The 15,595-nt window shown below is 49.1% G+C and overlaps 1 protein-coding gene across 1 annotated transcript in view; it reads right to left on the minus strand.

Annotated features, from left to right (window-relative positions):
- Positions 1 to 15,595, minus strand: part of LOC138567330 (protein bicaudal D homolog 2-like) — an 801,546-nt gene that overhangs the window by 426,606 nt on the left and 359,345 nt on the right. Inside the window, exon 6 of the mRNA XM_069645428.1 lies at positions 10,102 to 11,064. Within this exon, the coding sequence (XP_069501529.1) occupies positions 10,102 to 11,064 (963 nt within the window). The remainder of the gene's footprint in view (positions 1 to 10,101; positions 11,065 to 15,595) is intronic.

Genomic DNA, 15,595 nt, shown 5'->3' on the forward strand with positions numbered 1-15,595 from the left:
GACCGGATGCAGAAGACACGATGAGCGTTCTGCTGCAGAGGTTGCAGAATAACGCAAAGCAAGATTCATCCACCCGGTGTGGTTTAAATAGCCTCCTGTAGTGCTTAGGTGTCTCCTTCCACAGCCACGCCTAAGTAAGAAAAGAGTTCCTGGTAAGAAAAGAGTTCCTACCTTCCAGAAGAGTTCCAGTGTTCTGAATCTAGGGAGTGGCTCCAGCCCCACCCAACAGGAAAAGTAGTTCCAAACAGAAGAGGATCAGAGGCTCAACTGGCAGGCAAGTAAGCAGCATGGTCTGCTGAAGGTAAGTCCACCCAAGCATTATGAGCCCGGCGCTTCCAGCGCTGGGACTGGGCATATTTATGAGCCTGGTGCCACTGGCGCCAGGACTGGGTCCAAAAGGTCCCAATTGGGACTGGTTGGCACTCGGAACCTGGGTTATGGATCTGCTTCCAAGGGAGTTGGGAAAACCCTGACCTTTTGGAAGCAGAGATCATGACACGCAGTCTTCCATGACAGGAATTTCAGCGGCGCCAAATGCAGTGGCTAGAATGGCGCCCCCATGAGCCTGGTTAGCACCACATTGAGTTCCCACGCCGGGGCAGGGGCCTTCACCGGCGGGAACGATCTGAACAGTCCCTTCATAAATTCTTTCACCAGGCGATGGGACCAGAAGGACAACCTCTTCCACTTATGTCCGTAGCATTTGAGAGTTGAGGACGCCCTGGCTTTTGCAAGGACCTCTCTGCAGTCAGCCGGGATATCGTACCCTTCAAACTCTAGCGCTGCAGGAGCCAGGACTGCTAGTTCAGCGACTCCGGGTCGTGATGAAGTATGGCACCTCCTTCTCTGGAGAGAAGATACGCGTCCGTCGGCAGCTTGACTGGTGGGGACGCTGACAAGTCCAGAAGGTCCGGGAACCAGATCTGCCTTGGCCACGCCAGTGCGACCAGGATCATCCTACACCGGGACCTCTTGAGCTGGTTGACGAGTCGGAGCAGCAACGGCAACGGAGGGAATGCATAAAGGAATAGGCCTTCCCAGGGGAACGAGAAAGCATTGCCCATGCTCCTCGGCTGGGGAAACCTGCTGGCGAACCTCTGGCACTTGGAGTTCGTCGCAAACAGGTCGATCTGGGGTCCCCCCCCCCCCCCATCAACGGAAGAGTCGATCCACTTGATCCTGACGTAGTTCCCACTCGTGGCACGAGCGCAGCTCCCTGCTGAGTGAGTCGGCGATGGTGTTTATCCCTGCCAGATGAAAGGGCACCAGAAACATCCCTTGGGCGACGGCCCAATGCCACAGATCCTGGGCTTGCTTGGAGAGGGTTGGGGATCTGGTTCCTCCCTGCTTCCGGATGTAGAACATCGTGGTGGTGTTGTCGGTGAAAATTCTCACCACCTTGCCCTTGAGGGACCTGAGGGCCCAGAACACTGTTCGGAGCTCTAGGATGTTGATGTGGAACTTCTCTGGGAGCCAAAGGCCTCTTGGTGAAGATCTCCAGTGTGTGCTCCCCACCCTTCCAGAGAGGCATCCGTTGTCACCGTTATCTGGTGGGATGGGGTCTGAAAGTCTGTACCCGCCGTCAGATGAGCGCGGGTGCCCCACCACCGGATCGCTCGTCGGAAGGTCTCGAACGGAATCCCATCCTCGAAGCTGCCCGTCGCTTGGATCTAGCGGGAGTCGAGGAACTCTTGCAGAGGGCGCATCCGAAGCCTGCACAGGCACACAAGATATATGCAGGAGGACATCATCCCAAGAAGGGACTTGATGGACCTCACCCTGGCCACGTCCGTGGCCAACAGGCGCTGCACCTTGCCCAGGATGGCCTTCGTCCTTTCTTCTGACGGTGAGGCCAGGCGCGCCACTTTGTCAAGCTTTGCTCCCAGAAACAGTGCGACTTGCGACGGGACCAGGTGGGATTTGCAAAAGTTGGAGAATCCCAGGTCCGAGAGCAGCTGGACGGTCTTTGCTGTGTGGTCCACGGCGAGCTCCCTTGTCCCTGCTCGGATGAGCCAGTCATCCAGGTAGGGGTAGACGTGGATCCTCTGCAGGCGCAGCCGCGCCGCCACCGTTGCGAGGCACTTGGTGAACACCCTGACTTCAATCCGAACGGGAGGGCCTTGAACTGGTAGTGCCGTCCTTGGACCACGATCCTGAGGAACTTTCGGTGACCTTTCAGAATGGGGATGTGGAAGTACGCATCCTCCAAATCCAACGACAGGAAATCGCCCTCCTCCAGCTGTCCCAGCACGTGCTGGAGGGTGACAATCTGGAATTTCTGTGCCTTGATGTATTTGTTCAGCCGTCGCAGGTCCAGGATGGGGCGCCAACCTCCTGTCTTTTTTACTAGGAAGTACCTCGAGTATACACCGGAGCCCCGGAGCCTCTTCGGGACGAGCTTGATGGCACCTTTTCTGCGTAACGCCCACACCTCCAAGAGTAGTTGAGGGACGTGATTTTCCTTCCTGACCATGGGTGGAATGCGGGGGCACTTTTTTTAGAAATTCGAGGGTGTGCCCCTGGGCCAGGGCGTCCAGCACCCAACGGTCGGTGGAGATGGACTCCCACACGCTGACAAACTTCGCCAGCCGGCCTCCCACCAGGGTGCTTTGGTGGGGGCACGACCCCGCTGTCGGTTCAATCTTGCTTGGCAGACGCCTTGCCGCCTTGGCCTCCCTGGCGACGATGGCTGGCCCCCCTCTCCCCGACTTGCCTGGTCCTCTTATAGGCTTCCTGTGACGAGGAGCGGATCACTTGGCGGTACGTAGAGGAGCCACCGCCGAATCCCTTGGAGGCACCCTGCTTGCCTCCGGCGCTCCGAAAGGACGGCCTCCGTTGCCGGAGAACGCCTAGGACCCTAGCAGTCTCTGTGTCCACCTTGATGGCTTGAAGGGACTCATCCACCATTTTCCCAAACAGGTTGTTCCCGTCGAACGGCATGTCCAGCACCTTGGCTTGCACATCCTGGCGGCAATCCGTCGCCTTGAGCCAACCTTGTCGTCTAAGGCAAACGCTGTTGACTAGCTGGCGGAAACCGGTGTCGGCAATGTCCGTTGCCACCGTAATGGCGTGGTGCGACTCCACTTCGCCTTCTTGCAAGATCTCCAGGACCTCGGCCCTCTGGTCATCCGGTAGGAAGTCCAACAGGGGGGCGATCTTGAACCATAACTCCCTGTCGTAGTGGGCCACGATCGCGAGGGCTTTGGCTGCCTTAATCGTTGTTGCCGCCGACGAGATAACTCGTCGTTCCATTGCATCCAGCTTCTTCCCTTCGCCGTCCGGCGGGGAAGTTGACGTTGAGACCGACGCCCCCCGCTTTTTTCTTGGCCGCCGCTGAGACAACCGAGTCCGGGGTAGGTTGTGCCCTAATTCAGAGGGGCCGCGTCACGGACCCGGTACTTCTTCTCGTACCGATCCTTGTTGGCAGGCGTCGTAGAAGGATTCTTGAGTAGGGTGAGACCCTCGTCCCAGATGTCATCCAGCAGAGGCACGGCGAGGACTGACTTCCTCCTGGCCTCGCGCCATTGGTAAAGGAAACCTCGGGTGCCCTGGCGATCATTGCGTGGAAAAGATCTGATCTCATCGGACGGGGAGGCCCTAGCTGGTGATCGGAGCTCTGTCCCGTCGTGACCGCCGTCATCGTGACCCGTCGTGGCCGTGTCTGTTCCCGTGTCATCCCCAGGGACGGGGGACGTGGGTAAAGGCCGAGCAGGCCGCGAGGGCTGAGAAGGCGGGGCTGGGTGGATCAGTCTTCTCTTGTTCGGGGGGCTTTCCGCCGGACCTGGTACCGGGTCCTCTGTCGGTGGTAAGGGCAATCTCCTCCTTATCTCTGAACTTAAGGATTGTATCGCCAACAAAATGGCCGCCGAGTTATCCTGCTGCTCCGGAAGCGACGGCTGACTAGGACCCTCGGCAGTGCCGCCGTCATTCTCATAGTCACCCTCGTCGGGATCCCTCTCATGGGCACGGGCCTCCTCGACGCCCTCGTCGACGCCCTCTAGGACTTCTGCCAACTCCTCCTCGGATGTTGTGTCCGTGTCCACAATGGCCACCACCCCCCACCCTCTTTTTCCGCCGGGGTCTTCACGGGGGTCTTTTCTATGGGTCTGAAAGAGGCTTCCCTCCACGGAGGCAAGGAGACTCTGGACCTCCACGGCGACTCCCTCGATAGAGGCCTTGGCCGGGTGAATCAAGGCCTTCAATGCCTTAGACGCGCTTGACGCCTTCAGCTGGGGGGGTGGGGCGGAGGGGGGGGGAAATCGACCGGGGCCTCTCCAGAGGCTTACCCGGGTTCTCAGATTTCCTCTTCCCCGAACCAGAGCGTTGGCTTGTGGTTGATTGTGCCGGGGAAAGCGCGCCCTGCTGGCAGCCGAAGAGCCTGAAAATTCAGCACTCGCGGTGCTTTGCTTTCTGTTGGGCCCCCGTCGCCGGGACGCCCCCACAGGACTTAGAAGACCGCTCTGACTACTTCTTCTCACCTGATGGACTCCTTCCTTCCAGCCAGTTGGAGAGACGAAGGTGTCGGTCCCTGATGGTCCGTTCCGACATGTTCCTGCAAAACGCAGTCCTTCTCCACGTGCGTTTTGTCCTCATGAAGGCAGTAGAGACATTTCGAATGCTCGTCCTCCTTGAACACATTCTGTAGCTGGCATCCAGGGCAGACCCTGAACAGCTTTCTGGGCGTCGAGCTTCCTTTCTCCTGGGCCATGTTCGGGTAGGCCGCAGAAACTTCTGGAATCCTCCAAGAAGCGTAACTCGACAAAATCTTCACCCTTGAGGGGCGTAGAAAAATCTGACATGGATCCCCGTTAATCTGATGTAGAGACGGTGGAGCTTGAGGCTCTATTTGACCGAAAAATGAGAAATTCTCTTTGAAAAAGCATGAAAACGCAGCAAAAGCTCGAGAGCTAAACACGAGGACTCCCAACACTTGAGCGTGCGGTAAAAATCTGAAGATGGCTGCCAGAGGCGGGGCTTAGAGAGAGGGCAGTCATTGGCTGGGGGCAGTATGACCCAGAGACCAGTAATTGGTTACTACTGAGAGACAGATCAGAAACAAAACTGATACTGATTTTTTCTTTACCGAGGATTCCCAGCCTGACGACGGGGAATATTCATGAGCATGTGAATCCATGCCAGACCCCATGCTGGAGAAAGCACGTCGCCGTGAAACAAAATAAAATCACTGCAGCAGCAATTTTCGGCTGCTGCAGTGAAGAAAGAAGGTAAGAGGTTACCAGTGGGTTACCCTTTTCCTTCTTCGCCCCCGGTAGGTGCACCCACACATGTGAGTTACCGTTTTCATCGGGACACCTGTGGGGACGCAGGAAGGTAGGCCTTGTGTTGTTGGCGGTGCGTTTCGGTGGGTGGCCAGAGCGAAATGCCTGAGAATGGTCTTCATTTCCAGCCAATTTCAGAGACAATTCCCTGTGTCCACTCACCGAAACATGTCGCCAACAGATGTCATGCCTTCTCGCGTTCCCACAGGTGTCCCGACGAAAAAGGTACCTCAGATGTGTGGGTGCACCTACCGGGGGCGCAAAAGAAAAAGGGTAACCCACTGGTAACCCCAAGCCTTTCGCCACGGACCATTCTGTTCATGTGAGCAACCTACAGATTTGGGCCTAGGGTGTCGAAGCCAGCAAGGAAAACAGGGAACCCCATGCATTTCCCAAAAGAGGACACCTGTGGGAATGCACAGAAGTCTGACTTGCGCAAAGCGGCCCAGAATTTACTACCCAGAACCCCCAGCAAATTCCAAATTTGGGGGGTTAAAAACACAATTTCCAGACATTTCCCTCTGCTCAACCACCGAAACACGCTGCCAACAACAGATGTCATACCTTCTCGCGTTCTCACAGGTGTCCCAACGAAAACGGTACCTCACATGTGTGGGTTCACCAATCTAGCCGCAAAGGGAAAAGGCTAACCCACTGATAACCACAAAAGGGTTTGGGGAGATAACCTACAGATTTGGGCATAGGGTGTCCAGCCACCAAGGAAAACTGGGAACCCTATGCATTTCTGAAAAGAGGGCACCAGCAGGAATCCACAGAGGTCCAACTTGTGCGAAGCGGACCAGAATGTTTTACCCAGAAGCCCCGACAAAGTGAAAAATGTGGGTTTTTTCAGCACATTTCAGACTTTGCCGGGGCTTCTAGGTAATAAATTCTGGGCCAATTTGCGCAAATCATACCTCTGAATTCCCACGGGTGTCCTCTTTTTTTCGGAAATGCATGGGGTTCCCCGTTTTCCTTGGTGGCTTGGGCAACCAAGGCCCATATCTGTATGTTGTGCTTGTCTGGAGAAAGTGTAAAATTCAGGAGTGGAAACAGACTTGGGTTACCTGTGTTTTAGGATTTCCCCTTGGCGCCCAGGTAGGTGCACCCACACTTTAAGTACCGTTTTCATCGGGACACCTGTGGGAACGCAGGAAGGTATAACATTTGTTGTTTGTGTGGTTTTCATAACGTTTTGACCCATTTGCTGGTGCCCTTTGTCACACAACCCTTTCATTTCCCAAATGTGACCTACATTTAGTCGCTGCTTTAGGCACCATACACTTTTGTAACTGCACAAGCCACCTACCCTTGAAAAGGTCTGCCTGTGCTCTTTCAAAAAATGGATGCTTGCCATTCCTCACCACATTGGTTTTCCCGATTTACACATGCTAAGTGCGTCTGTTCAGGCAGTGAGCATAAAACTCCTGTGTATCATGGCTCAGTGTTTGGCTTGTGATATTGCTTGTTTTGTAAAACACTACAAAAAATGTGTGCTTTCCTAACTGCAAGAGTCAGGGGAATGTAGCGGAGCATTGCTTTTCTCAAGATTCATAGAAGCCATTGCCGTACCAAGCCAAACATGTCCAACACACCTTTTTTCAATCATTTTCCCACTTTTCCCCCCAATCTATGGCATTTTCCCCTACCTAGTTGTTGCCTGACCTACACAAATCATCCCTTCCTAAACTTGGAATTTTGTCTACTTTTCAGAAATATATGCCTTTGTCCTCCAATTCGGCTTTCCTACCCTTTTATTCCATTCCGTCCATGCATGTCCAATTGGCAAAAATGGCCAAAATCGCCTACCTCTCACAAAACAGTTGATAACCACATCAAAATAATTTTCCACTCAACCTGTTCTTGAAAGCCAGGAAATTGGGGAATTCAGCACAGCAAACCATTTGTTCCTAGGCTCTTACAAGGAAAAAACCACAGGCTTTGTACATCATTTTATTGGCATTTTTGGAAAAAACCCAAATTTTTGACCTTTTTGCTCATTAGCCCTCACCCCCCCCCCCCCCCCCCGACAGCAACCTAGGATTCCTGGGTGGCGTTACGACCCCCTACATGTGGGAAAAAAAGGAGCCAAATTTGGCCGAGATATATCATGTAACAAAAAATTTACAAGGATTTGAATGGCCACATACCGAAATCACCATAAAAGGTCTTGGCACGGGGGGTGGGGGGCGGTTGATTTGAGACCCATGGCAGTTAAAGGGTTAAAAACTAAACCGAGGTGAGAAAATTAGGGAGGTAATGAAGAATATATGTGAAGGTGAGCAGTCGATCGGATTGATTTTAAATTTTCTAGACCATATGACAAACCTTTTCAATTTTTTAAAGTAGCAATGCCTTGTGTTGAGTTTGCGTGCCTCCTTGGCGGGAAAAATGAGTTGACCCAAATTGGACTTTAGGAGCCGAGCTACTAAGTTGGTCATATGAGGTTGATGATTTGAGATCTGTCCCTGGCATAGAGACATTTTGAGAACATGATTACCATGTTTGTTGTGACCAGATTGGTGCAATGAGGCATCATTGCTAAATGTTTGTTGTGTATTCTGTGGACCACATCATGAAGTGGGGTGTCGGGGTGGGGGAGGTGAGAAAAAGCACAAGCAAACATCCCTGACCAATTGATCCAAAACACATTCCCCTAGGGATCCCTTCTGTGGGTACCCAGAAGTGTAACTTGGGCATTTAGCATTTTCTGCAGTTGCCAAAAAGGTCTATTGATGGTTGACCTCATTGAGTGAAAATGTGTTCGAGTATGTTTGGGTTTAACTCACACTTGTGGTATAGAGCTTGTGCTCTTGGACTGTCTTCTAGAGACAGTTGTGTTCACCTGGAACATGAGCATGAAGGTGTATTGACCTCTGAAGACACCACATCCAAATTCTTTGATCTAGTTTGGACAGCTTTGGGGAGTGTGTCCCGCCCAGTTTGTTGATGAAAAACATTTCTATTGTGTTGCAATCAGAACGTTCTTCCCCTTTAGATGTTGGAAAGCACATAGTGCCCTGCGTACAGCAAGAAGTTCCTTGTTTATGTCCTGGTTCTTTAGTGGGAATGACCAATGGGCATTTTAACCTGTCAAGAAAGCATCTGTTGAGATGGTTAGGTGATTTGGCGGGTTGACAAAGGCTTTTCCTTTTAATATGTTCTTTAGTCCACCATTTAATCGCTAATACAAGTCCGACTTCCATAGATTAGACCAATCCCCTTCTGCTTGTAACCACCGTTTCTCCAACCACTCTTATACTGGATGCATTTATTAGAAGTTACTCATAGTAGTGACTAATGTACTCCGAGTCCATAGTCCCCTTTCCTTCATACTGTATTGGCGTCCCTCGCTAGGGAAGAACCTTTTTCACCAGAAATATCATCTTCCCCTTTTAATTTAGATGCACTCTGGGGTGCAGCCCTGGGAGCATGCGCTCAACTGACTCTGCCCACTGGCTCCACACCCGAGTCCCCTTTGACGCGTCGACCATATTGCCATTGCCTAAATACACCAGATCTGGGTGGGGGGGTATTGGGGGGCAGTGGTACATATGGAGGAAAGGGTATGGACTAGGAGTACATTAGTCACTATGGTGAGTAACCTATATTTACTCCTATGTCCCGTCCCCTTTCCTCCATACTGTATGGGTGATTACAACTGAATGTAGCCCGAGGGTGGAGAGATGCCCCTCTTAAGAAAACAAGTTCCTTAACACTGCATCCAACCTGGCTTGGTAGTACTTGCAGAAGGCCGAAGGAGTAGCCCACGTGGCCGCCTTGCTGATAACTTGCCACGGAACGGGTCTTTGGAACGCTACGGCCGTGACCATAGCTCTGATGGCGTGGGCATGCACGTTTGCTTGTAATGGCTTGTGCTGGCCTTCATACGCCTCCTTGACGGCCATAACATCCACCTTGCTATGGAATCCTTGGAGGCCTGTCAGCATGGTTTTGACCTCCCTGAACGTGATGAAAAGGGAGTCTGATTTGCAGAAACTCTTGGTTCTGTCCATGTAGAATTTTAGAGTGCGTCTGACATCTAGACAGTGCAGTACCCTCTGAGCGTCATCCTTCGGTTTCCGCTAAGAAAGTTGGAAACACTATCTCCTCATTTAAGTGAAAAGAGTAGATGGCCTTAGGTAAGAATGCAGGGTGTTCTGAGCACCAGTTTGTCCTTCTGAAATGTAGTACATCGCTCTGATGCAACTAACGTTTGGATCACACTGAGAGGGGAGTATGAATTTTCGGAAAACTGTAGAGTACAGAGCTTTTAAAGAATGAGATATCCTTAAAATTGCCTTTTAAAAAGGCCGAAATGTGTTCTTGGGAGCATTGGCCTGAACACCAATTCGGCAGACAACTGCTCAGAGGTGGCCACTTACTGAACCTTCAACAGGCTTACAAACAGCTGGGGGAAAGGTTACTCCATGATAATTGTGCCAACATCTGTGGGTGCTTGCTGGAGTCTGCTAGCTTAAATGCCCAATAGCCTTGTAGTGGAAAAGGGACATTTCCTTATGACACATTAAAACATTTCCCCTCAGCCATTGTGTACAAACATTCTGAAAGATGGAAAAGAAAAGGTCAAGTTCTTAAGGATGAATGAGTGACTTGCCAACTTCTGGGTCCAACTTCACTGTCAACATGCATAAAGAAAAACACCACCTTTAACTCCAAAAAGATAATAGTAGAAGTTTGATTTATTTTCTTCAAAAATGTAGCAAAACAAATAGTACAAAAAACGTTTCAGGTAAAAATGCATTACGCTTTAAAAAACAAAGAGGACAAGACCAGGAGCCCTAATCATAACAAAGAGTACCTGTTTATTGGCCTTCAAAACAGTCCTCAATGTGGCAATTTGCTCCCGCTTGGTGCTCAGAAGGGACTTCAGTTTCATGATCTCCTCAACCAGAACTTCTTTGTCCTTCTCAAGCTCAGAGGCTATGCTGCCTGATGACGTGTGGTGCCAGGACAAGGCCAGTGCACCCTGAAGGTGCCGGATCTGATCCTTGACAATTGCCACCAGATGTGTGAGGTTCATGGGTTCCTTGGTGTAGTCCCCACACTCAGATCCCAGGGGGGAACCCTGGCTCCCGGCTGGAGATTGATCACCGCTGTTGCTATGGTCCACAGTCTCTGGATCACAGCTCAAGATCATCTTCCCAAAGATATCAGAGGACTTTCTTCTCCGCAGCTTGGACCCCCGCCCTTCTTTGTAATAATCCAACATGACCCGGTTTGGGGTGAGGTTGTTACACATACAGATATGATGGTACAAGTTGGCCAGTTCCTCTGTGAAAAACATCAGTTCTTCCTGAGCCAGAACCAGTTTACCCTGGAAGTCCAAGGCAAGTTTCCTGGAAGCCCTCAGTTCATCCTCCAGCTCAGCGAGAATCTCCTGGTCACTCCTACCAGACTTGATGTAAAATTTTATCTTTTCAGCCAACTCTTGGGAATCAGCTTCCCACTCCTTTTTTTCCTCATTGTATTTGGCTTCAAATTCAAGATACTTCTGTCGCAGATCTTTAAGCTCCTTTGTTAACTGGGCTATTTCATCATCCTCAAACCCGTCCCCAGGCTGGCCACTGCCATCCTGGTTACCAGCCTGCTCCTTGCAGCACAGCCTCAGCTGGCTGACATCCTGGATTTTCTTCAGTGTTTTAACTTCTTCGGTCAGCTGTATGTTTTGCACCTGTTGTTCAGACAGAGCCTCCTTGGTGAAATCAAGTTGCTGCTGTAACTCTTGCATATTGTTCACCAGAGAAGACTTCTCACGGTCGACCTGCAAAACAAATAACACATTAAGAATGCTGTGGCAGAATGAAGATACAGCACACACTAAAATGGACCCAACAGTACTATTTACAGTGCAAGATTCAAGTTATAAGGATCAAACAAGGTATAAATGCTCCAAGATGTACATCAAAGCATGATTAGACTCTGGCTGAAACAAGGAATTGGAAAATCAACATTCTTCCGGCATTCATATCAAATTCTGTTAACATGCAGTTTATCTTGAGAAACAACACATCAAACCTGGTCAAAAATTCTTTGCCCATATACAAAATAGGATCGGGGTTCATCTCTTTCCGGGGCTCAACAATCAGTACAATTCGATAAGCTAGCAGCACCATTTGGAGGCCATGCCAGAAGGGTGAGAACAAGGTGAAGCATTTATCACTGCTCAGAGAATTTGATTGAAGAGACCTTTGAAAGGGTTTAACATTTCCCCAAACAAGTTACCCTTATCCAAGTAAAGGGACAGCAGAGCCAGATGGGGCTCAAATTATGGGTTCCATTTTAGCACTACTCAGTTGTAATATGGAGGGCTGGACGAAAGGAGATTTAAAGCGGACGGGGGGTTGGTGGGGGTTAGTTTTGTCAGTACTTGCTGGCCACACTCACCCGGGGAGAATGTCCATTTACCCAGCTACAGAGGCATGACATAAGTTAATGGGTCAGTGACTCCTCCCAAGAAATTCTCGCCAACTCTTCCTCTATAAGATCACACATGAGAAGAAGGGGGTCCTAAGGCAATATGTGGCACAGACTGCGCGCTGAGCCCAACAAAGATTGGGGCCCAGAAACACTAAACATGGAGGTCTGAATGCGTGAACCACATGTACAGGGAAAACGATTTGCCCTGCATAAACCAAGGCAACATTGGTTGCCGCAAAAGAAAGAAAAAGTTAAAGAATTGAAAACCTTGCAAGCACTCACCAGCCTAAGAAGAAAAAAATAAATAAAAAAAGTCTACTTCTGATGCATGCAGAAAAGGAACTGGTGGGTTAAGCCAAGGGTGGGTTTCCCACATTTTGTTTGAAAATAATGTTTTGCTCTGCCAAAAGGCTCTGGTCCCTTCCAACTGGTAGGCCAATCCTAATCCATATAATGAAAAGTAAGATGGTGGGACATCGGCATAGGGAGCTAAAATATGGGCCTGAGGAAGTCACACAGTAGTGTCTTATGGGATCAGAAACAAGGCTGGGTGACAGCGAGGATACAAATTACTGCTCGAATGTACTGCGGTCGGGTGAACCTGTAATCCAATGGAGTCCGATTAGCATGGTTTGTTTGGCCATTATTTTCCTCATATGTTTCAGAGTATACAGTTTGGTGGTGTTATTTCAGTCAGTAGGGTCCCATTAGTTGGTGTGAAGAGCACACAGGATGTCGGTATGTGTTTTCTATTGTTGGGCAGTAACTGTTTCAAAAGAGTGTTGGAATCTCGCAGCAGAGTATAAAGACAATAAGGAAAAGTAAAGACTGGCGAATCAAACATCTGCTACTAAGAGTAGACGCAAATGGGTCTCATTCTCAGACACCTCTAGTTCTGATTCATCATCAGGAGACCCGAATCCAACCAGAAATAGAAACAGACAACAAGGCCAATTCCAGCCACCACATCAGATGCCTTTTTTTAGGGCAAATGGCCCCCAGAGGAGCATACTGGGGGCCACCTCCGCACCCACAGGCAATGCAGTTTTTCAACTACCCCCAGTGGGGACAATGCAACCAGAGGAGGTCCAACCGCAGGTTCTAACTGAAATCCCAATATTTAACCTATCAGGATTGACACTCTCCAAGGACGAAATCTCCATCCTTACCAAAGGTCTATCCTAAGTACCCACCCAACATACAGACTGGTTCAAACTGGACATAGAACTATTCAATCTATTCAGAAGTATAAGAAGAAAAGTATACTTCAAAGAAAAAGACTTCTGCCCAGAACCAGATGACACAGGCTTAAGAGTGAAATCCACATTCAACCCCATAGAGAACGAGATCCCCTATACATTTCTCGAATGTTATCACCAAAGAAGTAAAAAAACTCCAAACAAAACCTCAACATATAAGACACAACCTTACCATAGGTGAACGCAAGGCATTGACAACTTTATCTGAGAATAAACAACTGATCATAAAAGCAGCCGATAAAGGCAGAGGGATTGTTATCGAGAACATTAAACAATACACAGATATGGTAATGGAACTACTCAATGAAGAAGGAAATTATAAAAAAAACTCAGGAAAGACCCCACTGCAGAAATCAAGCAGAAAATCCAGGAAGTAACGAGATATGCACTAGAACAAGACTGGATTACAGACCGAGAAGAAACTTTCCTCAATACCTCAGAAAACAGAACTCCTGCTTTTTATGCCCTGCCTAAACTTCATAAAAATAGACAAACCCCTCCCGGAAGACCCATTGTGTCAGGCTGTGGCTCTATACTTGAACCCATCTGGAAATTTATAGACCACTTACTCAAGCCACTGAGCCAGCAAACACCAACCTATCTGAGAGATATGATGTCCACCATCACAAAGTTTGAAGGACTTCCATTCAATAAAGACCAAGAAATTCTAGCCACAATGGACATAGTAAGCTTGTACACAAGTATCCCACAGGAGGCAGCGGTGGAATGGATTAGACATCACTTGACCCATATCATGCTTCAGAGAAGAGTGCCCACCAACTTTATTGTGGAACTCCTTGAACTTGCTCCAACCAACAACTTCTTCACATTTGACAACTTCTACCTGCAAACTAGTGGTACAGCCATGGGAGCAGCGTTCACTCCTAGCCTGGCGGTTATATTTATGGCTGAATTTGAACACCTCTATGTCCTCAACATCTCTAACCCCTTTCAAGACAAAATTACCTCATGGTATAGATACATAGATGATGTAATTCTAACTTTGAAAGGCGATAAGAATAGCCTTACCGATTTCTTTAATTGGCTCAACACCAGGACACAAGAAATACAATTTACCATTCAAAGTAGCAGCACTACTATCAATTGTCTGGACCTCTCCATCTCAAACAAAAACGGGACCCTGATATGTAACCTCTTCACTAAGGAGACAGACAGAAACACCTTGCTCCACTACACCAGCCATCACCCGAGGAATCTACGGGATAATCTTCCATATGGCCAATTTTTGAGGCTAAGACGTAACTGCACAGAATTGGACCAATATGACAAACACGCCAAGGTTCTACAAAGTAAATTGCAAGACCGAGGTTGCCCTAAAAAAAACTCATCAGGAAAACCACGAAAAGAGCCAAATACACACCGAGAGAAAGCCTGTTAACACCTAAACTGATGAGCACTAACCATGACGATACCCTCACCTTCGTGTCCACCTTTGGCCCTGACACTACTAAACTCAAAGGCATACTGAAAAAATGTTGGCCTTTAGTACAATTGAGCCTGCCGGACAAAAGTACCCAGAATGGCGCACAAAAGATCTAAAAACTTCAGACATGTTAACACATGCCAGATTAGAGAACAAAACGCAAAGATCAACGATATGGAATATGCGAGAAATAAAGGGACACCACCCTTGCGGTACATGCAGTGTGCCGGTTCACCAAAAAAAAGAATTTTCAAGATCGGGGAAAAAGACTGGCAACTAAGAAAGTTCACAAACTGCAAAACAGCTAACGTGATGTACATAATTGAATGTCCCTGTGGTCTCCGTTATGTAGGACAAACAACTCGCCAAATCCACAAAAGAATAAGAGAACATAGATCTCGAATTAGATGTAAATCCTTAACAGCTCCTATGGTCCAACATTATACAGAAAACCATCATGGACCAGATGACATCATGTGGTGGATAGCAGACTCTGTACCCAACACCAGCTATGCCATCAATTCACTTAACCACAAAGAAGCCTGGTGGATTTTCAAACTGAAAAGTACTACCGAGGGGCTTAATGAAACAACCTACCGGATACCGCAGATAATCCAGCTACGTTCACTTCCATCTTGTGTACCCCCCCATAGAAGGGACCAACTCTTGCACGTAGCTCCTTGGATCCACAAGGGTCCCCCAGCAATGGGTGCACCCTCCCCTTCCATCTTGGTGGCTCCCTACTACCCCAAAGCCTCTCTCCTCTTTCAGAGGCCTCCACGTTCCTGAAATAGTTTTTCCATTCTTCCATCCCTCTTGACTGGCATCAACTATTTTTTTATTAGCCCAGCCACTACATCTAGGTTAGCGCAGACCCTTTCCCCCCCCCCCCGCTTCCGGGACTAGTCCACTCAGGGCACTTCACATATATATGGGCTAACCATTTGTACACGGACACTATGATCCTGTCTTTTTCCTGTAAGATCCACCATCACGCCCTTATAAACTCTAAAACTACAATTACGCTATTTTTTGCACTTGCTTCATTATCTTGCCCATAGTCACGCGCAGTATTGTGGCACTACAGGGCATTTCCATCCACACAGACAGGCCATTCAGCCTGACACGGACACACATTCTTTTCGTTTCCCTTATGTGCGTACTAAAATTAC

This window comes from Ambystoma mexicanum, chromosome 2p (assembly GCF_040938575.1).
Source record: "Ambystoma mexicanum isolate Mex_15411 chromosome 2p, UKY_AmexF1_1, whole genome shotgun sequence".
NCBI classification, from domain to species: domain Eukaryota; kingdom Metazoa; phylum Chordata; class Amphibia; order Caudata; family Ambystomatidae; genus Ambystoma; species Ambystoma mexicanum.